Source organism: Budorcas taxicolor, chromosome 18, assembly GCF_023091745.1.
Source record: "Budorcas taxicolor isolate Tak-1 chromosome 18, Takin1.1, whole genome shotgun sequence".
Taxonomy (NCBI): domain Eukaryota; kingdom Metazoa; phylum Chordata; class Mammalia; order Artiodactyla; family Bovidae; genus Budorcas; species Budorcas taxicolor.
This window is the reverse complement of record NC_068927.1, coordinates 27,524,690-27,546,225: the sequence shown is the minus strand read 5'-3', so window position 1 is coordinate 27,546,225 and position 21,536 is coordinate 27,524,690. Positions and strand designations below refer to the sequence as shown.

The following is a 21,536-nucleotide window of genomic DNA, read 5'->3' as shown; positions in this document are numbered from 1 at the left end:
GTTTTTAAAAAGAACAACTCCATTTTAGATAGCCCCTTTTGATGTTAATATATAGTGAGTCCAATGTATGCTTTAGAAGTAAAGACATTGACCTTCACAGACCAAAGCACAGCTTCTGCTGGTCATTCTTCCACAGAGGGATGCTGGGCAATGGAGAGGGGGTGGTGTGCAGGCTAGGGGGGCCAGAGTGGGGACTGGGATCTAAGGCTGGGTTCCAATCCTGAGTCTGGAACACTCTGGTCATGTGACTTCGGGCAAGCCCTCAGTTGCCTCATCTATAAAATGGGGAGGTTAACGCTTGCCTTGTTTGGTTCTTGTGAGAGTTAAGTGGAGTTGCATATGGAGCTTCCCCAGGGGGGAAGCTGTGACGATGCTGGAACCCTCGGGCTGCAACCTCTTGACCTCTATGGGGTTTTGCCACAGCCACTGTAGAGGGAGCTGGACTGAGGGACCATCAGCTCATGGGTGGTCAGAAGCTGGGGCCTGAGCCTGGTAAGCAGGAGAGCTTGCTTGGCTCCAGTGGAAAACCAGGAACTTCCTGGAGCAGCCTGTGGGCCCCACCCCCAAGGATGGCCCGTTCTGGTCTCATTCCCACGCACCCTGTCACAGGGTGATCCTTTCGCATGTCCAACCCAGCCACCTCCATCTCAGCCTACCTGAACCCCTCTTCTGCCCCCATCCCTGTCCCCCAGGGAGCCAACTGCAACTTGGGCTCCTTCTGCCTCTCACAGGCAAGGGTGGAGGTGGGGAGAGGAAGGAACAAGCAACTACCTCTGCCTGGGGTCTGAGAGCTAGTGAAGTGTGGTCAGCAGGGATCCCTGCCTTGAAGGTGGAGTGGAGGTGAGGGTAGAAAAGAGGACCAGAAGCTGCCCCCGCTTCAGGGGACTCGAAATGCTGCCGAAGGCTTAGTGGAGAGGCTGGAGGACCCAAGATGTGACCAGGACACCATGCTTCTCTCCGTGTGTGGCCATGGGGGACCTGCCCTTGAGAAGTTGGGTGGTTTCTTCCTGCAGGCGTCTGCTTCTCAGCAATGATGCCCAGGGCCCCTTGTGCGTCTGCTAGGCTTGAATTCTGGCTTCCTTTCTAGCTGAATGACCTTAGGCAAAGCCCACCCACCTTGCAGAAACTCCTAGAAAGCACTGGCCTGTGTTTGGTGCTTTATAGCTTCAGGTTGCCCTTCCTGGACAGACGGTGGTCTGTGTGTGCCAGGGGCAGGAGAAGCCCTGGCAGATCTCACATGGACTGCAATGACTTTTTCTTTCTTCTTTTCCCATTCCATCTCTCACAAAGCAGTGGGGCTCCCACCTGGCCCTCAGCCTCTGGGCTCCAACCTGGGCCAAAGCCAGGGCAGTAAATGGAGCCCTGGCCTGGGGGTTCAGGTCTTAGAGCTCAGATAGCAGGTGGTCCAGGCAGGCTCTGCTCCTCTCGGGACCTCAGTTCCATCTGAAGCGGAGGTGTTGACTCTGATCTCTGAGGCTCCTAAGAGACCTGAATCTGGGAAGGTGACGGGATCAACCTGTGGCCCCCTTTCCCCTCCCTGCCTCTCCGGGGCTCCAGTCTGCTCCCCCCCACCTGCCTCATTCTGGTCTCTTGGTTGTAACTGACAGAAACAGCATAAACTGGCTTAAGCTGCTGCCTTTCACTGTACCTGACCACACACAGATAACCTCTCCCACCTACCTACCCAGGAACCCCACAGTTTCCTGTGTTCCATTAACTCCATCCTTAGAGCACAGAATTTTCATGGGCGAACGTCCAACATTATGGCTAGGGGCACAAACTAGCACTGCCTTCTTCTTTCTTAAAAAATACATTTATTTGTTTTATTTGCTGGATCTTGGTTGTGGCGTGTGGCATGTAGTTCCCTGGCCAGGGACTGAACCCCGGAACCCCTGCCCTGGGAGTGCAGACTGGACCCCCAGGGAAGTCCCAGGCACTCTCTTCTCTAATTTCTGGCTTAGCATTCTCTCTCCCCAACCACTGACAGCGTAGGGAGAGGGTGGTCCCTTGGGGTGAGGGGTGACATCTGGATGAGAGCCAGAGGACTGAGAGGAAGAGGCTAACATAGGGACTTCCTCGGCAGTCCAGTAGTTTGCTGCGCTTACACTGGCTGCAGGGGTCGTGGGTTTGATCCCTGGTCGAGGATCCTGCATGCTTCGAGGCTCAGCCAAAAAAAAAAAAGAGAGAAACACTAACATAAATTTCACATTTTGGAGTTAATAATTCCCCCTGCATGGCTTGGGTGGGTGTACATTCTCTTGGGTCCTCAAAGTCATTGCCAGGGCAGGCTGGATCACCACAGACAACTTTCCCAGGGAGCCCACCATCTTGCTGACTTTGTGCGGCCGGCTCTGTGCTCAGCCCCACAGCGGGGCAGTGGGAGAGGACCCTGCTGTCCAGGAGTGGCGTCTGTGCCCATGAACCGTGGTGGCCCTGCTGTGCTCTCGTGGTTAAGAGCACCACAGTCAAGCCTGGCTGGAGTCCTGCCTCTGCCGCTCATAAGCACCAAAGCTTTGGGGGAGGTTTTTGAATCTTTCTGGGCCTTATTTTCTTTATCTGTGAAATGGAGCCAGTAACACTGTCTTCTGGGCTTAGGGTGAGGGTCCCATGAAATGACCCATGTGGAGTGTTGGACACGTAGCAGTCACTGAGGAAAGCAGAGGACTGACTGGGAGGTCCGATGCAGAAGGGAGCAAGCCCCGCTCTCCCATCCGAGTGTCAGGGTTCTCTTTACCCTTCCCCACAACCCCCCAACCCACTGTCACTTTCCTACCTACCAGTTGGTTGGAGCCTCATACCGTCTCCATGAGACGGGCCGGGCAGACCTGAGGATCTGCTTTGTGTTGACCCTTGAGAAGTCGGAGTCTTCGTGATGAGTCAGACAGTTCATGATGAGAGAGGCCTGGAACTGTGGGGGCAGGCCAGGTGGGCCAGGCAGGGGATAGGCAGTGGGGCAGGACAGTCCTAGGCTCTGAACCTCACAGGCCTCCACCTCCAGCCACTGGAGCTCGGGGCTCTGGTTCCAACCTACTCTTTGCTGGCCAGGAAGCTGGGAACAATGGCCGGGACTGGTGCTGGCACCCGGGCTGGCCAGGGGAGCAGGAGAGCTCTTCACCCAGCAGCGGGGGTGGGGGGCGTGGTGTGGCCAGCCCTCTGGCCTGCTCTCAACTCCTTGAGGGATTGGAGCCACTGTTCCGCATCTCCCCATCTGTGCAGAGGCAGCTTCATATAGAGCCTTCGCCTGACCCCCCGGCCCGCAACTTCATCCCTTCTCCAGAGCAGGCCCCAGAGAGGGCCACAAACTGCCCAAACCTTGGAGAGTGGCCCGGGCCTCCTCGCCTGGCCCAGACTCGCCTGTGAAAAGCTCCACATCCCATCCTCAAGCCGGTGCTTTCTTTGTTCCTTGAAGGTCATGCCTCTAGGAAAAGCCTTGGCCGCTATTGATTTTCGTAGATCTACACAGATTCTGGCAGGAATGCCCAGGCCTCCTCACAGGGCCTTGAAAAGGAGGTCGAGGGGAGGGGTGGGGGTGGGTCAGGGCTTCTGGGATCTCCCTCTTCACTCTGCATTCATGTCCATCCCCATTCCTGCCGTTGTTCATCTGTAAGCATCACTGAACACCTGCTGTTTGCCAGACCCCGAGCTGGTGCAACTGGGCACGAAGGTAGGAATTGGGATGAGAGAGTTTTGAGGTTTTCATGTATATCAAAAGATAGGGTCAAAAATATCAAAGCTGCTGGAATACAGTACAAAATACTACCTGCAAGAGTCCTCCTCGACCCTCCCACCACCCTCCCTCAGCCAGGACCCTTCCTCCATCCCCGATCCTCCCCATTGCCAGGCCCAGGGTGAGGGTATGTGTCTTGCGTGTTACTCGGTAATAAACACAACTATTACTTGGTAGGAGTTGTTTCATTTCATCCAGGTCTTGTGTTGGTTCTGGGAGGCCCCAGGCCCCCTTCCTGAGTCCCAGATCCTACTGGACAGATGAGAGGCGGCCAGCAAATACAGTATTGCCCAAGAGCCTACTGTGGGCCAGAGGCTATGATTCCTGTCCTCATAATCTTGGGGAAGAACTGGGGAGAAGGGAAGACTGGGGAGAAGCCTGCCTGGAAGAAAGGATGAGATTTGGGTAGGAAGAGATGGCAAAAGCATTTCACATGGAAGGAAGGCTTTGACCAAGGGTTAGGAGGCAGGCAAGAGTCCGAGTGTTTGGAACAGCAAGGAGACTGGTGATGGGGTTTGGGCTGGGGTAGTGCGTTGAGGCCCAGGGCCTGGGTTGTGGCTTGGGGTCAGGCCAGGAAGGCCTAGAGGTGAGGCCATGGAAGCTGGGCTGTCCCCAAGGCAATGGCCACAGGGAGGATTTCTAAACTAATCTCTCTATGAGGAGCAAAGAGCCCCCTGGGACTGAGGGGACTTAAGGGCATAGAGGCAATGGTTCAGGCTCAGTGGCCTCTCTCCATCACGTGGGACTTTTCAACCTGCAGGTGATGAGGAGGATGTAAGTCAGGGTTTCCTAACCTTTGTGGGCACTGACTCTCCTGAGAATCAAGTGAAAACAAGGAGATTTTCCATGGAAAATGCACATGTGAGTGGACCAACGGCTTTGCACATGATTTTGGAAGGTTCGTGGATCCCTGAAGTCCCAGATCATAGTGTCAGAAGTCCTGTTCAAATACCTCGTGAGCTTGGTGGCTACTGACCCTGATTTGGGCCTGTCCTTGTAGACTGGCCACAGGTGGGATGGTGTTTGGAAGATCCTGGAGCTAAGTGCTGAGGCTGGCTGCTCTAACCCCAGCCGCACTGAGATATTCTTTACCCCTTTGAGCAGGGTTATTCTGGACTTGGCCCAGGAACACCCCTGGCTGTCTGCAGGGCATCAGACCTCCTTTCTGTAGGTTGGTAGGCAATCAGAACCAGTCCTGAAGCTTTGTGGACAGAGCAGATAACTTTTTGTTTCTGCGGTATATTCAGTGGCAATGCTCTGGGCAGAGGAAACCTTCTCTGAGTGGCCTCAGGCACCTCACCTTACTTCTACACTGTGTTGCTTCACCATGAATCGAGGCCCTGGGCCAAACCTCCAGGGCCTGACTCCGTTTCTTCAAGGGGACCCAGGCCCAGGGAAGCCCCCCAGCATATATTGGTATGGCAGGGGCATCTGAGAGAGGGGTCTTAAATCCCTTTTGTGCCCTTTCTTTTCTCTTTTTGACTCAAGTTCAGAGTCTGAGGTGGAAGGGGCTTGCCTACAGGCCTATAAGCAGTGGACAGGGGCACAGAGAGAACCTAATTCCCAGCCTGAGTGTGCACCTCATCCCCAGCTGGGGCTTGGGGCTTAGACCCTGACTCTCTGCCTGGGGTCACCAGGTACATCTTTCCTAGACTCCATCAGTCCTCCAGGAGAGGGCAGGAGGCAGGTTAGGGTAAAATATCATCATCCTGAGGTCCTGATCCTCCCCCAGCCTTTGCAACACACACACACACATACACACACACAGGGGTCGGGTGCCTCCCTGTGGAGTGTAAGGTTTATTTCTACTTAGGGAAATGGGTTATGGCCACCATATACCCTTGTCCTGCTGGGGAACGTGAGTGGCACAGTTAGGCAGCCTGGGTGTCAGCCTCCTTTTCACAGATTAATGCCAGGGGGTCAGATAGTTGACACGACTGTGGAAAGAAACAGGGGTGAGGGTGGGGGCCTCCAGGGTGTCCTGGGGAAAAAATCAGGTTGTCCTTCTCTAGGTATTCCTCACAAAACCCACCTACCTGACTTTAAGGCTCTGAAAACACAGCTTCCATCCTGTCTCTTACATCTCAGGAGCCTTCATTGGCTCCCTATTTCCTTTCATATATTTTTGGCTGGTCTCTTTGATTTTCAAGCCCCATTTCCAATTTGCCTCATTCTTATCTCCTGTGAGTCTGCCTCATTTTTCAATCATTTAGTGAACCTACTCTGAAAGGCATTATATACTAGTATCAAAAGAGATAGCATTCCCTTCTATGTGCAAGGGTAGGTGAGAGAAGACAGGCTTTCATCAATATGGAATTATAATGCAATAGTCTGTGTGCTCCAAAATAGAGAGGGATGCACATGAGGTGACCCTCTGGAGGGGGGTGGTTTGAGGTGGAGGGGAGGGGCAGAAGGTCAGAGAAGGCTTCAAGAAGGATGGGACATGGGGGTTGGGCTTTAAAGAGTAAGGAGGAGTTTTCCGGGTAGAGATGGAAGGATCATCGAGGCGCTGAAACAGCACAAACAAAGATGTGGAGTGCTCAGTTGTGTGGGTGGTTTGGGTTGTCCCCAGGAGTCTGGTACCGCTGAAGTGTAGGGAATGGGACTGGAGAGGTGGGAGACAGCCAAGTTATGAAGGTGCTTGAGTATCTTGCATTCTCCTGTTAGGAACACTAGTTCCAGTCCTTACCACCTTACCTGCCTTCTGGAAAGCAAATTCTTGGCTCTTTCCATTATATTTCTTATACATCTCTTTACTCTTTCTGTCCCTGCTCTTTGCCCAGGTAAACCCCCACCCCGCTACTCCCCATCTTTGTCTTTTGTCCTGACTGGGCCAAATCGAGTGGACATGAGTTTGAGCAAACTCCGGGAGACGGTGAAGGACAGGGAAACCTGGCCTGCTGCAGTCTATGGGGTCGTCGCAAAGACTCGGACACGACTGAGCGGCTGAACAATAACTGCTCCCTCCACCTCCCAATAGGCTGCACTTTTGCCTGGAGAGGATCTCTCCAGGGGGAAGCCCTTCGAATCCTCCTGACATCACCCAGGAGGGTACCAATACCCCGGCACCTCCCTCATGAGGCTCTGCGAGTGGAGAGGGATCTGAGCATCGCCTGAGCACTGAGGCCGCCAAGCGCGGTCCCACCGGAGACGTGGCCAGATGGGGCGGGAGCGGGGCGGAGTCATTCCCCGCCTCCTGCAGTTGGGGCCTTACCTGTAGTTGGAGCCGAAACGTCGGAAAGCATTCCTGAAATAGAGGAGGGCGAGGCCGAGGCGGAGAAGAGTGACCCTCTCTGGGAACCGCCACTCCGGGAGGTGCCATCCCACCAGAATTACACTGCACCTGCGCCCCACCCAAACGCCTCCACTCTGAAGGGTGGAGTTGCTAGGGACTGGATGGCAGGATGCTCCGTTTGGTAGGAATTAAACATTTACTCATTTTGAAATTGCAATTTTCTTTTGGTGTTTTCGAGCCAACCGATGCTTTGGAGGTCTCACATTTTCAAGGGCCACTTGGTATGTGCTGGTGAAAGCTGCCAAGACCCCAGCCTCCTTCCCAGGTGTGGGGCCCCCCGGGGTCTGTGTGGGGTCACTTACAGGGAGCCGAAAGGCAGGGGCTTCTGTCCATAGCGGTCCAGACTGGGATTCTGGTTAAGACAGAACTGGGGCGGGCCAGAGGGATGGGGAGTATCTACTGAGGAGGGGGACACGGACCTCGCCCCTCGCCGACGCCCCGCACATTGGTGACTGCCGGAGGTCTTGGCCTTCTGGGCTCTCGGAGACCCTAGTCCGGGTCTCTTCTCCCCCTCCCCGACCCCCGTGTTAGCAGCTCCTCCTCCCCCCCGGCGTCCCCAAGGACCGGTCGGCGAGCAGCCCTTCCTACCCGCCAGCTCTGGGTCACCTCCGGCTTCAAGTGCCGCACCGCATAGCCGCTGAAGCTCTCGACTGCGGAAAGACCGCTGGTCTCCGGCCCCACACCCGCCCTGAGCAAGCCCGCGCCGGGGCTCTTACCTGATCCCCGCCCCTCGGTCAAGCCACGCCTCACGCCTGCTCGTGGAACCAGTCCGGCCTCCGGACTTTGTTCCGCCTGCCCTCCACCTCCGCCCCACTGGCTCCCACCGCTCGGACCTGGCACCGCCCCCTCCCCAATATAAGCCCCGCCTCTGTGCCCCTCAGCCGGTCTGCGTGCTGCACCCTCCGAGTGCCGCGGCTGCCGCTCTTCCCCTGTCTTGGTCAGGTTCCACCCCGGAAGCGCCCTGCTCGTCTTTGGTCAGCGCTCGGGGTCCCAGCTCTATGGACCCAGCGGCTCAGCTGTCTCTCCCGCCCTAGGGCATCCTCCGCGCGGTTAGACTGACCCTTCTTGCTCGCGCAGGGCAGCTTGAACTCTCCCGCGGAGGACACGAATCGGGACCAGTCCTCGATGGCGCGCGTGAAGCAGGGCCAGTCGACCCTATTGATGCCCGGTGCGATGGGAGCCAGCTTTCCCTCGTGGTACCTGTTTCGGAGCCTCTGGCCGGTCTCCGTGATGTCCTGCCAGGAGGAAGGAAGTCAGGGAGCTGGGCACACTCGAACTATCTGACCCAGGGGGCTCCCGAAGCCCCGGAAAGAGATGGGAAGGGCGGGGTAGGGTCCCAGAGAGGTAGCTGAGGAAGTGAGCGGAATGGAGATTGGGACCGGGGGTGCTTGGTGCTGGGTGCACAAAGGACCTTCAGGTCCTCTCTCCAGGGCAAACCAGGGACAAAGGACGCTCACCAAGCACTGCAGGGGTTTGTTGGGGACACCGAGAAGTGTGAAGTAGGCATTGTCAAAGTCATCTGAAGGAGAGAGAGAAAGGGAGAGGAGTTAGTGCAGTTACCAGAAACAGGGTCATTGCCATGCATTGCCAGGGGGGATAATAAATTAATTTGAGCCTATGGAAAGAAATTGGCATTATCTATCAGAGCTATAAATACATGTATCTTTTGACCCTATACTCCTGGGAATTTATCCTATTTTATATTTTGCACAACTAGGAAATGATGTGGGTATAAAGTTTACTCATTTCAGCGTTGTTTGTATTATAATAGAAAATGACTGGAAAAAACCCAAGTGTCTGTCATTAAAGGACTGGCTAAATAAACCATGATGCATCCTCACTATGCCTTGATTAAAAATAAAGTTCTTGATTCAAGAACTTCCAAGGTACAGAAGAGTATATGCCATGTGCTACCTTTGTCTTTAAAGACTAAAATTGAGACGATTGGAGGCAAACAAGAATATACATTTAGGTCATCACCTAACCACGTCATCAAGCAGCACCACTAACTGTTTGATGTTAGGTGCCCCCTGCCGAGCCATCATGGCAAATGCGGCATTCAAAACTTGTGAAAGCTTTTACAGTCAAGCCTCTACACCTAATTCCTGGTTTGCAGAAACTAGACTATCAAGGTAAACAACACCATAAGGAAAGAACTACTCAAATTCACAATGTAAGACTTGTCTACAACACAACTGTTTTGGATTTCTTAAAAAGTTGGTATTATGAGGGAAAAATGGAAAGTGGATAGATTGGTTTTAGACTAAGGCCCAAGAGACATGACAACCAACTACAAGGCACAATCCGAGATCAAATCCTGGTTCCAAAAATTTTTTAACAGTTGTGAAAGACATCTTTGGGGATAATTGGGGACATTTTAATATGGACTGAATATTGGATGTTAGGGAATTATCTTTAACTTTCCTAAATGTGATAATAGTAGGGAGTCATGTAGGAAGTTGTTTTTATCACTGGAAACTGATTGCTAAAGTGTGTTTGAGTGTGTGTGTGTGTGTGAGAGAGATAGAGAGAGAAAGAGTGAAAATAAACATGGCAAAACATTAATTGAAGCAGATAGAAGGTAATAAATGTTCAAATATTAGTCTTTCAACTTCCCTCTATGTTTGAATATGTTCGTAATTTAAAAAAAAAGCTGTAGAGGAAAAGAACAGATTTGTATTTGCAGTAGTAAAGAATGAAAGGATACATCAGGAACTCAGAGTGGTTACCTGTAAGTGAGAATGAAGAGAATGAGGAAGAGCAAGAATTTTTTAAAAGTACATTGTTACAACATTTTAAACCTGTGGCTCCATTGCTTTGATTAAAACTTACTTGCAATAAAATGCATATCTAAATCAAGAGCTCTCCCTATAAATCTAGATTCCTGGCTTCTCCTGGGAGCTAGGAAATTGGTAGAACTGTGCTGACCCTTCCCACACAGCAGTCAAGGGGACCCTATAGCTGCTCCCCTTTATAGAGGGGTAGGTGAGGGGGCTCCACCTCACTTTCACCCCACCCCCCACTGCTTCCCTACCCACTTCCCATATTTGTGTTTTCCCTCTTGGCCCTGCAGGAGTGTCTGTGGGACCTCTGGAGATCCCCTATCATCTCTGACAGGCTCTTTGCATCTGTCACCTGAGCCTGAACCTGGGTGTCACCCTGGACTCCCCACTCTTGCCCCTCTACTTACACTGGTACAAAGTCCTATTCCTTTATCTCCTAAATACCTTCTGAGTCCCTCCCCCATAGCCAAGACACTGTCACTACCTCCTGAAGGCTGTGGTCCTTCCCAGTGTCCTAACCACTAACCCCTCCCCCATTATCCACTTCTAGTCCCTCTCGGTCACCCCCTCCCCAACACCCCAATGCTCAGACCTCTTTCCTGCTTAAAGCCTTCAGGGGTTCTTATCTACCTCCCAAGAAAGTCCAGATTGCTGAGCTCAACAACAGGGCCCTCCCTGAGCTGCGTCCCCACCACCAGCCACAGCTCCTGCTGCCCCCACGTACTTTGTCCTTGGGCCCAACCAAATCCCTCAAGTTCACCAACACCTCGAGCAGCTTCTCCCCTCCAGGCCTCTGTATGTGCTGCTCCCCCTAGCTAGAAGGCCTTTGTACAAAGTACAAACTCAAGTACAGACTCAAGTACAAAGCGGGCAATGAATGAATGTGCTGAAATGCATGCATGTGGGCATCTGCGTGGCACCCCTACCTCAGTGCCCAAGCTTCTCCGCCAGTGAAGAGTTCTTCCTTAGCCCCGTGCAGTCCTTAACCCCAGAGGCTTCCATGTTCCCTTCTCTTTCATGACAGGTATCTTTATCTTCCTTTTTCAAAGGGAGAGATGACTGGGCAGAAATTATTACTGCTGTCATTATTCTTCCTCTTCCTGCACTGCTGACCTCTGCAGTTCTCTCTCCATGAATAACAACAACATTATTGTTGAGCACATAGTATGTGCTAGGCACTACTCTAAGCAGTTCTCATGCCTTATCTCACTTTAATCTCACAAAGTTAATCTCAAACCAGTTGATCCTAAAGGAAATCAGTCGTGAATATTCATTGGAAGGACTGATGCTGAAGTTAAAGCTCCAATACTTTGGCCACCTGATATGAAGACATCACTCACTGGAAAAGATCCCGATGCTGGGAAAGACTGAAGGCATAGGAGAAGGGGGCAATCGATGATGAGATGGTTAGGTAGCATCACCAACTCAATGAACAAGAATTTGAACAAACTCCAGGAGGTAGTGGAGGACTCCCATGGGGTCGTCAAGAGTCATTTCTGACTTATCGACTGAACAACAACAATCTCCCAATAGCCCTGAGAGGACACCCTGCTGGCATTCCAATTTTCCTGATAGGGAAACAGAGGCTCAGACCTGGAGGATTCTCAGGCAGGGAGGAGCAGAGCTGGAACTAGTCCCTCTAACCCTTTCATCTGCCACTCCTGGCTTCTCCCTCTGAGATCTCTCTCCTCCAAACCACCCACGCCTTCCCCTAAGGCCCCGAGGGCCACCAGCAGTGGCCAGGTGGCCCGACCTTTGCGGCAGTAGGTGGTGGACTGGCAGTGCTCGTCAGAAAGGCAGGCCTTGACAGAGTCCATGTCCATGCGGCGCAGGCTGGGCAGGGCCGGGTGGTAGAGCTGCTGCTTCACGCCGGCCAGCTGGTTGCGCCGCCGGGGCATGGGCAGGAGGATGGCTGGGGATGCGTACACGTGGGTGGAGCCATCCTCCCAGGGCACCAGGTCGATGATGCGGGCCATGGCTGGGTGGCGGAGACACCTGCAGCAGACACCCTTCTGTGTGGGAACACAACCTTGGCCAGTGCTGACTTGTCATCCAACAGGTATTGAGCACCTACTGTGAGCCAGGAGCTGTGGTGGGGTCAGGGACACTCAGAAACACACAGACACACACACATACACACACACTCACAGAGCATGTGCTAAGGGCTCTGGCAGAGGTCCGCACAGGAGGGGGTGTATGTGGGGAGGCTGGGGCTGGGGCTTTCAGGGAATTGTCTAAAAGAGATGCCATTTGTGTCTATTCTGCAATAATGAGCAGGAAGCAACAGCAGCAAGTGGGTTCAGAAGTGAGCTCAGCCTGCCTCTGGGTAATTAACTATGGATTTCTGGCATTAGCTCAGGTACCTGGCATTTGCTCAACATTCTACAGGGAGACATGGGGAAGTTTTACATAAGGGGAGAAACGTAATGGATATGAACTAGGAAAAAATATGGCTGGTTCTCCAGCGCTCCCTTTTAAAAAGCAGATATTCCCAGAGCCTTTGAGTCATTTAAACTTCAATGAGAATTTGTTGAGTCTGGTTGCTTCCTTTCTGACCCTAGTGGGAGGTGAGAGATGGAGGAGGGCAACAGGGAAGTGGATAGGAGGAGAGAGGACCTTTAGAGGGGAGAGGGCATGACGACTGGATGGGAAAGCTGCCCCAGGGTCTGGGCCTTCGAAGGGAGGGGCAAGGAATGGAAGCAGTGAGAGGAGGGGGAGGGTGGACCCCTTGCCCCCCATCCACCTATGCAGTACCTCACCTGCAGGCCACCAGCCCCAGGTGCACAGGCTTATAGAGATTTTCTCCTCCTTTGCCTGTTCAGTGGGGTAGAGAGGTAGAGAGATGGGCCAGGCCCCAGTGCCTTATGAGACAGGAGAATAAAGGGACATTCAGCAGAGACAATGCCCATTGCAGACTCATTGTGAGGGCACCGGCTCCTTGGCAACCCTGGCAACCACAGGCTCCGAGGAGAAGAGCCTGCTGCCCCCTTGGGTCCTTACACTGGCCCCCTTGTTCAGCCTGCCTGAAGGTTGCTTGTCTCTGGGGCTCACACAGGATGGGCACGTTGAGAAAATCAGACAAGGAACTGGGGCTTCCTGGGGGTAACCATGGTAGGGCTGGCCAGGGCAGGCTGTATGACCTTAGACTGGTCACTGTCTCTCTCTGGGCCTCAAAGTTCCCATCTGTGTTAGGCAAGGATCCTGGGCCCTGTCAGGAGGGGTATCTGAACCGGCAGGGTGTTTCTCTCCTTGCAAACCTCAGGGAAGAGGGCACTGCCCTGCCTGCCAGTCCTTGAGGCTCCAGAGGTGGAGATTAGTGGCTGCCAGGATTCAGGGTCAGCATAAGGGGATCAGTGAGATTGGTGGCCTCAGCACGACAGGGATTATCAGGTGATACTCCACGGCCAGCCCCCTGTAGGCCTGCAGCTTCCCTCCCACCTTCCCAAAGCGAGGTCATGAGAGCCTAAGCCAAGCACCCTGAGATGGTCAGAACCACTGAGGGAGATCCCTGGCAGTCTAGTGGTTACGACTCAGCGCTTTCACTGCTGTGGCCCTGGGTTCAGTCTCTGGTCGGGGGATTAAGATTTTTTTCAGATTACATAGTGCACCAAAAAAAAAAAAAAAAAGAATCACTGGAAGTGGGAAACCCTTCCACCCCCATGAGGGAACCCTGTGGAGACGCTAACTTATTTGCACATCTTGGCATGTGCTTTGCATACATCTGTCCACTTGCTGAGCCTAATGGGCCATCTTGGGACCCCTGCTGTGAGATTCCTGTGGGATTTGGCTCCCTAGCTGCTGCTCCTCGAGTGTAGTGTTCCATCCAGCCCCCAGACCAGCATCTCCAAGTCCCACCCCTTAGAGAAAAATTTCCTAGAGTTGACTTCATTCACCACCTCATAGAAAATTTTTCACTCTTTTAAAGTTAAAAATATAACAAAATCCAGGGACTTCCCTGACAGTCCAGTCATTAAGACTTCATGCTTCCAACGCAAGGGGTGTGGGTTGGGGAATCCCTGGTTGGGGAGCTAAGATCCTGAATGCCTCCCAGCCAAAAAACAAACATAAAAAAAAAAAAAAGAAAAAACAATACTGTAACAAATTCAATAAAGTCTTTAAAAATGGTCCACATTTAAAAAAATCTTAAAAAATAACAAAATCTAAAAAGTGCTTAAATATGTAATATAACTCATAATTACTGGACTTCCCTGGTGGCTCAGAGGGTAAAGCGTCTTCCTGAAATGGGGGAGACCCAGGTTTGATCCCTGGGTCGGGAAGATCCCCTGGAGAAGAAAATGGCAACCCACTCCAGTATTCTTGCCTGGGAAATCCCATGGAATGAGGAGCCTGGTGGGCTACAGTCCACCGGGTCGCAAAGAGTTGGACACGACTGAAAAAGTGAGACTTGTAACCACCAGTTGGGTCAAGACAGGGGTACTACTTGGCAAAACAGTGTAGCTGTCTCTTGAAACATAAAACATTAATTTACCATGAGTGTGTGTGTGTGCTAAGTTGCTTCAGTCGTGTCTGACTCTTTGTGACACCATGGACTGTAGCCCTCCAGGTTCCTCCACCCATGGGATTCTCCTGGCAAGAATACTGGAGTGTGTTGCCATTTCCTTCTTCAGAGGATCTTCCCGACCGGGGGACTGAACCTTTCATCTCTTGCATCTCCTGCATTGGCAGGTGGGTTCTTTACCATTAGCACCACCTGGGAAGCCTTAAATTTACCATATGACCCTGAAATTCTACCCCTAAGAATCTTCCCGGGAGAAATGAAAATATATGTCCACACAAAGACTTGCATACAGATGTTCATAGCAGCGTTCATTATAATAGCCAAAATATCTATACCATGGAATACTCTTGGGAATGAAAAAGGTAAGAATTATGAATACATGCCACACTGTGAACAACCATCAAAACATTATATTAAATGAAAGAAACCAAATACAAAAACACTCTACACATTATACAATCCATCTGTGTGTGATGTCTAGAAAAGTTACATCTTTAGAAACAGAAAACAGTTTAGTGGTTGCCTGGGCCTGGGGGTGGGAATGGGGAGTGACTAATGAGCATGACGGAGAAGGCGATGGCCCCCACTCCAGTACTCCTGCCTGGAAAATCCCATGGATGGAGGAGCCTGGTGGGCTGCAGTCCATGGGGTCGCTAAGAGTCGGACACGACTGAGCGACTTCACTTTCACTTTTCACCTTCATGCATTGGAGAAGGAAATGGCAACCCACTCCAGCGTTCTTGCCTGGAGAATCCCAGGGATGGGGAGTCTGGTATGGTAGGCTGCCATCTATGGTGTCGCACAGAGTCGCACACGACTGAAGTGACTTAGCAGCAGCAGTAGCAATGAGCATAAAGGATGTTATTGGGGGTGATGGAAATGCTCTGAAGTAGTTACACCAAAGCCTTTGACTGTGTGGATCACAATAAACTGTGGAAAATCCTGAAAGAGATGCGAATACCAGACCACCTGATCTGCCTCTTGAGAAATCTGTATGCAGGTCAGGAAGCAACAGTTAGAACTGGACATGGAACAACAGACTGGTTCCAAATAGGAAAAGGAGTACGTCAAGGCTGTATATTGTCACCCTGCTTATTTAACTTCTATGCAGAGTACATCATGAGAAATGCTGGACTGGAAGAAACACAAGCTGCAATCAAGATTGCCGGGAGAAATATTGATAACCTCAGATATGCAGATGACACCACCCTTATGGCAGAAAGTGAAGAGGAACTAAAAAGCCTCTTGATGAAAGTGAAAGAGGAGAGTGAAAAAGTTGGCTTAAAGCTCAACATTCAGAAAATGAAGATCATGGCATCCGGTCCCATCACTCCATGGGAAATAGATGGAGAAACAGTGGAAACAGTGTCAGACTTTATTTTTTTGGGCTCCAAAATCACTGCAGATGGTGACTGCAGCCATGAAATTAAAAGACGCTTACTCCTTGGAAGAAAAGTTATGACCAACCTAGATAGTATATTCAAAAGCAGAGACACTACTTTGCCAATTAAGGTCTGTCTAGTCAAGGCTATGGTTTTTCCTGTAGTCATGTATGGATGTGAGAGTTGGACTGCGAAGAAGGCTGAGCGCCGAAGAATTGATGCTTTTGAACTGTGGTGTTGGAGAAGACTCTTGAGAGTCCCTTGGACTGCAAGGAGATCCAACCAGTCCATTCTGAAGGAGATCAGCCCTGGGATTTCTTTGGAAGGAATGATGCTAAAGCTGAAACTCCAGTACTTTGGCCACCTCATGCGAAGAGTTGACTCATTGGAAAAGACTTTGATGCTGGGAGGCATTGGGGGCAGGAGGAGAAGGGGACGACCGAGGATGAGATGGCTGGATGACATCACTGACTTGATGGACATGAGTTTGAGTGAACTCTGGGAGATGGTGATGGACAGGGAGGCCTGGCATGCTGCGATTCATGGGGTTGCAAAGAGTCGGACACAACTGAGCGACTGAAATGAACTGAACTGAACTGAGTTTATTTTTTGAAAGTAGATGTGGCATTGTCCAGTCAATTTACTAAAAATCATTGAGCTGTAAGCTTAAAATGGGTGAGTTTTATGGTATACAAGTTATACTACAATAATGTTTTTAAAAATTGAGGTCAGCTAAAGAAAACATGTTAGAGCCCTGCCAATCCCTAGGAGCTTCCACAGCCCCTTTTCCAATCCCACCCCCTGAAAGAAGTAACCAGTCTGCTGGCTGAGTAGTATAACCACCTGCTTTTCTTTTTTTCATTCCTAAGATTTTTTTTCCCATGTGGACCATTTTAAACTCTTTATTCAATTTGTTACAATATTGCTTCTGTCTTATGTTTTTTGGCCCTGAGGCATGCGGGATCTTAGTTCCCTCACCAGGGATCAAACCCACACCCCCTGTATTGGAAGGTGAAGTCTTAACCACTGGACTAGCAGGGAAGACCCCTCCACTTCTCTTTGAAGTTTCATTATCTACATTTGCAGCCAGATAGACAAGACAGGCTGATAATGCTCTTTCTCAGCTTTGTATGTACAAACCACTGGGATCTTTTGAGTCTGGCTTTTTACTATCTGTGTATATGTTTAGGAGAGTCATCCAGTGGGGTGTGGCTGAGCCCCATTCACTTTCCTCACCCTAGAGCCCACTACTCTTCAGCCAGGCCCACGTGACTCGGCCCACTGCCCAGGCTTCATGCTCCAGGTTGCCCAGCCTGGGGGCACAGCTCAGCCTCTGCTCACCTGGTGCTCTCAGGAGAGCACTCCTCTTCGCAATACACTCACCCGTCTTGGCTGTAGCACACTCCACTTGTTAGTCCTCCCCCTCCCTCCCCAGCGGCTCCTTCAGTTTCCTTTCCCAGCCCCTCCTCCTTTTCCCCAAATCACACCAAGCCAGTGTGCTCTAGGCATCAGCTTCGGTCCTTCTCTTCTTTACATTGGATTCAATCAGTCCTGCAAATTTAACTGTCATTTACAAGCTGAGTTGATGCCTCCAAAATTTCTATCTCCAGGCATCCGGCTGTCCTAAACTCCAACCCCACCACCTTCCCCACCCCCGCCACCGCTGCAACACTCACACACCTCTTGTTACCCGCTGTACACTTCCACTTGGATGTCTCTCAGACATCATAACCAAGTGGAGCTCATGACTTCCCCCAAAACTCTTCCCAAGCTGAACACCCTCAACACCTCCCTCTTCCCTCCTCTCCCCTTTCTCTTTCCTGCCACCCTAGTCCAAGCCTCATCATCTCTGCCCTGGCCTCCGTTGAGGAGGTGTCACTGATGATACAGGCCATCACTTGGGCACCCACGAAGAGTAGGAGAGCTGGGTCTTTCTAGAAGGGGTCTGGCTGGAGATGCCTGGGGGAGGAGCGCTGATCCTTAGCAGCCGGGTATTGGCAAAACATGGCCGGGGCCACCTTGAGCTCTGCCATTGGTGTCCAACCTTGCTGACAGAAAGAGCATTCTCTGATACCAGTTGCCTTGAGGGTGAGTTGCATATCTGAGTTTTAGCATAAGGAGAGCCCACGGGTCATCCAGTCACAAAGTGGCTTGCTCCTCCACTACCTCCGGACTAGTTTCTTGCTTCCACACCTGCCCACCAGATAGCAGACTCACAGATTGAGTCCAGCCCCTGTTTTAAACTGAACCATCGTGGGCTTCCATGGGCCATCAGCTAAAACCCAAGCTTCTGACTGTGGCTTACAGGCCCTGCCTGATCTGTCCTGGACCTCATCTCCTACCACTCTCCCCTGCCCCCACTAAGCCCCCAGTCCCACTTTGTCCCTCAGGTGCATCCAAGCTTATTTCAGCCTCAGGACCTTTATTTACCCTTCCAGTGTCCTCTGTCTGGAACACCATTCACTTAAATCTTACATCTCAGCGCAAATATTTGCCTCTGCATAGAGGCACCTACACCCACCCCCACTCTTCATCACCTCATACATGTTTCTGCTCTGCATGTTTCTTTCATGGCGCTCAGCATATCTGCAATATTTTTAAACTCATCGTTAATCTTTTTTATTTCTGAATCTTCTGTTGGAACAGAAGTTCTGTGAGGGCAGGTCAGATTTCTGTCTCTCTCAGTGTGCAGAGGCTGGCACGCTGCCTGGCACATAGGCAAGGTTGAGAAATGTAGATAATCAAGTCAAGTCCCCTATTGTTCAGTTGCTAAGTCATGTCTGATTCTCTGTGAGTCTGTGGACTTCGGTACACCAGGCTCCTCTGTCCTCCATTATCTCCCAGAGCTTGCTCAAACTCATGTCCATTGAGTCAGTGATACCATCCAACCATCTCATCTTCTTTTCCCCTCTTCTCCTCTTGCCTTCAATCTTTCCCAGCATCAGGGTCTTTTCCAGTGAGTGGGCTCTTCCCATCAGGTGGCCAAAGTATTGGAGCTTCGGCTTCAGCATCATTCCTTCCAAAGAATATTCAGGGTTGATTTCTTTAGGATTGACTGGTTTGACCTCCTTCCAGTCCAAGGGCCTCTCAAGAGTCTTCTCCAGCACAGTTTGAAAGTATCAGTTTTTAAGTGCTCAGCCTTCTTTATGGTCCAACTCTCACACCCGTACATGACTACAGGAAAAACCATAGCTTCGACTCTACAGACCTTTGTTGGCAAAGTGATATCTCTGCTTTTTAAGTCCCCTGCCTTTTGCGAAACAGCCCACCGCCCTGCCCCCCACCCAGGTCCTGTCACCTCACTGAACCCTTTTGGTCTGGGTCTCTGTCCCTCTCCCCTTCTCCGCTGAGATCACCAGCTCCTCTTTAGAGGAGGACTTCAGCTCAGGAGGCCAGCTTGAGTGCGGTCAGTCATCAGTCCTTGGATCCTCTCTAAAGGCCCAGCCATGGGACGACAGCCACTCTGGCGGATCCCGAGGCAGGGGTGCTGAGACCCTGCCCAAGCTGTAGAAGATTCTGGGACAGAAAGACGCTGCTTGAGTCCCTCCGCTGGGGCTGGAGAGCTGGGGTGTGCCTGCTGCCACTGCTGACTGAGAGTTGATGAGCCTCTGGCACCTTGAGGAGTCTCCCAGGGTCCCCTGGGGGCTGCAAGCAGTTATTCTCCCACCTTCGCTAGGTGGGTTGGCCAAGGTCGATGGGGAATCACGATGCCCTAAGCAGGGTCGCATGGGGCTCCTTCCCTGAGGCCCAGATCCCTGCTGGCCTCTGGGGGGTTTCTGACAGCTCCCTTGGCATCGATCGCCTCTCTTCCCCCACCACCTCCCCACCCTCTCTAGCGTCTCCTAATCCTTTGCACACGGCCCTGCTGCCGCCAATTAATCCCTGCTGTGTCCAAGAGGCCATCCGAGAGAAGCAGGAAGAAGGCAAGTCCCGGCTGGTGGACGGCATCCGAGCAGGTAACTCAGGGTGAGGTGGCAGCTCTGTGGGACCCCTGATGGGACCCCTTCCATGCTCTTCTCCCAGCAAGGCATTTAGACATGGAGAATCTGGCAAGGCTGGAGACCTGAGGCTTGTTTTTCCCTGTGAGGCTCAAACCTTAGTGAATCTCCAAGGCAGCTTGTGAAATACGGATTCCAGGTCCTGCAGAGTGTTTAGAGGGGCCTAGAAATCTGCACCCCCCACCCCCACCCAGCTTCCCTGGAAAACTGTGAAAGGCTGGTGGTCCAGGTACCATTGTTGCTCTGAGTACCACTCCCAGGCCCTCTTCCTGCCTATGCCTCCCTCATCAATGTGGAATCAGCAGCAACAGGGCAAAAAAATGGGAGGGAACCTGCACGTGTTTCTATCCAGGAGGAAATGGCTGGGGAAAGAAGGAAAATTGGTGTGGGGAAGGCTCCCCTAGTCATTTCCAAAAGGTTCAGAAACACAAGCCAGAATCGCTGCCTGCTGGGAAATGGCTCGTAGCACTGGGGTGCAGAAGCAGCTAATCCTGGGCAAATGTCGGCACATCCAGGTAGGTGTAGGACACTTGGAGTCAGGCCAGACTGAGCATAAGTGCAGCTGGGTCACTTACTGGCTGTGTTACTTTGGGCAGGTCTCCTGACCTCTCTGTGCCTCCATTTCCTTAGCTATAAAGCAGTGATGAAAAAATGCTTATTTTCCTGAGGCTGAGGAGGACGCAGAGGTGAGAACAAGGATGAAATGATCGTGGCTTATGGAGCTGCCTATGTCTGGCTGGGGTGGTGAAATCCGCCATCCTAAACATGCCATGTGGGGCTCTGCCAACCTTGGAAATCACCAAGGTTGTCGACACCCCCACACCCAACAAGGAAAGGGAAGACCAGAGATGTCGTGTCTGGCCCAGGTTCACATTGTTGGCAGCTGAGCTAGGGATCTGACCCCCTCACTAAGAGCTGTGTCCCAAACCACAGCTTCACTAAGGAGGAGTTGGGCTGCAGATGCCAGAGTGGAGACAGAAGTCGGGGCTGTGAGCAGAAGGGCAGGCAGTGTGGAGCTGGGCCCTGGGGCAGGGATCCTGGGCCTGTGATTGCCCTTTGCAGCCCTGGACCAGGGTCCCTGGCAGTGGAGGGACAGAGAAGCGCTCTACTAATACCTTGGCTGCCCGTGGCCAGGGGAAGGAGGACACACCATGCCAGCACAGCCTCAAAAAGGTCCTATAAGGGCTGGAGTTTGCATATATTGATCTGTGTGATACTCGCTGGGCTGGGCCATCCTGCAGGGGTATAATCATAAGGTCAGGGCTGCCCATTCCCTCAAGATATATGAAGCCAGAACCTGAACCCATGTAAAGTAGCTATCGCAGTAAACCATGAAAAAGGGAGCCTGTTACTTTATCTTAAAATTTTCTAAATCATGAAAATATGTTAATTTTATAATATATTAAACATAAAAGTTATTTTCCATTCATATACTGCTCATCATGTATTTTAAAAAATTTATAATGGGGTTCTGCTGAACATGATAATTAAAATTAGCATTTTTGCTTGACATCCAATAATAGTCACAGCCAACATTTATTAAGCTTTCATCACGTGGTAGTCATTCTTCTCATCAGTTTGTTTTATCCTCACAATTATCTCCACAAGATAGCTACTATTAATGTCCCCATTTTACAGACAAGCAAACTGAGGCATAGAGCATTTACTTGATTTGCTCATGACTGGAGTCTGGAGCCTGTAGGTTTTTCCATGTTAGTTCAAATAGATCTATTTAAAATCAATGACTCCATAATATTCCATTATTGGATATTTATTTATTTATAATATTTATTTATAATATTTCCATTATTGGATGAACAGTTAGGTACTTC

At 51.3% G+C, this 21,536-nt stretch overlaps 1 protein-coding gene across 1 annotated transcript; it reads right to left on the bottom strand.

The window, feature by feature from the left end:
• Window positions 1–5,633: 5,633 nt before the first annotated feature.
• TEPP (testis, prostate and placenta expressed) lies at window positions 5,634–12,714 on the bottom strand. The gene is given in 9 exon segments (XM_052656527.1): window positions 5,634–5,664; window positions 6,942–6,974; window positions 7,325–7,389; window positions 7,611–7,672; window positions 8,083–8,257; window positions 8,480–8,541; window positions 11,559–11,814; window positions 12,576–12,608; window positions 12,610–12,714. Coding segments are annotated over 9 exon segments (822 nt in total).
• Window positions 12,715–21,536: the final 8,822 nt, after the last annotated feature.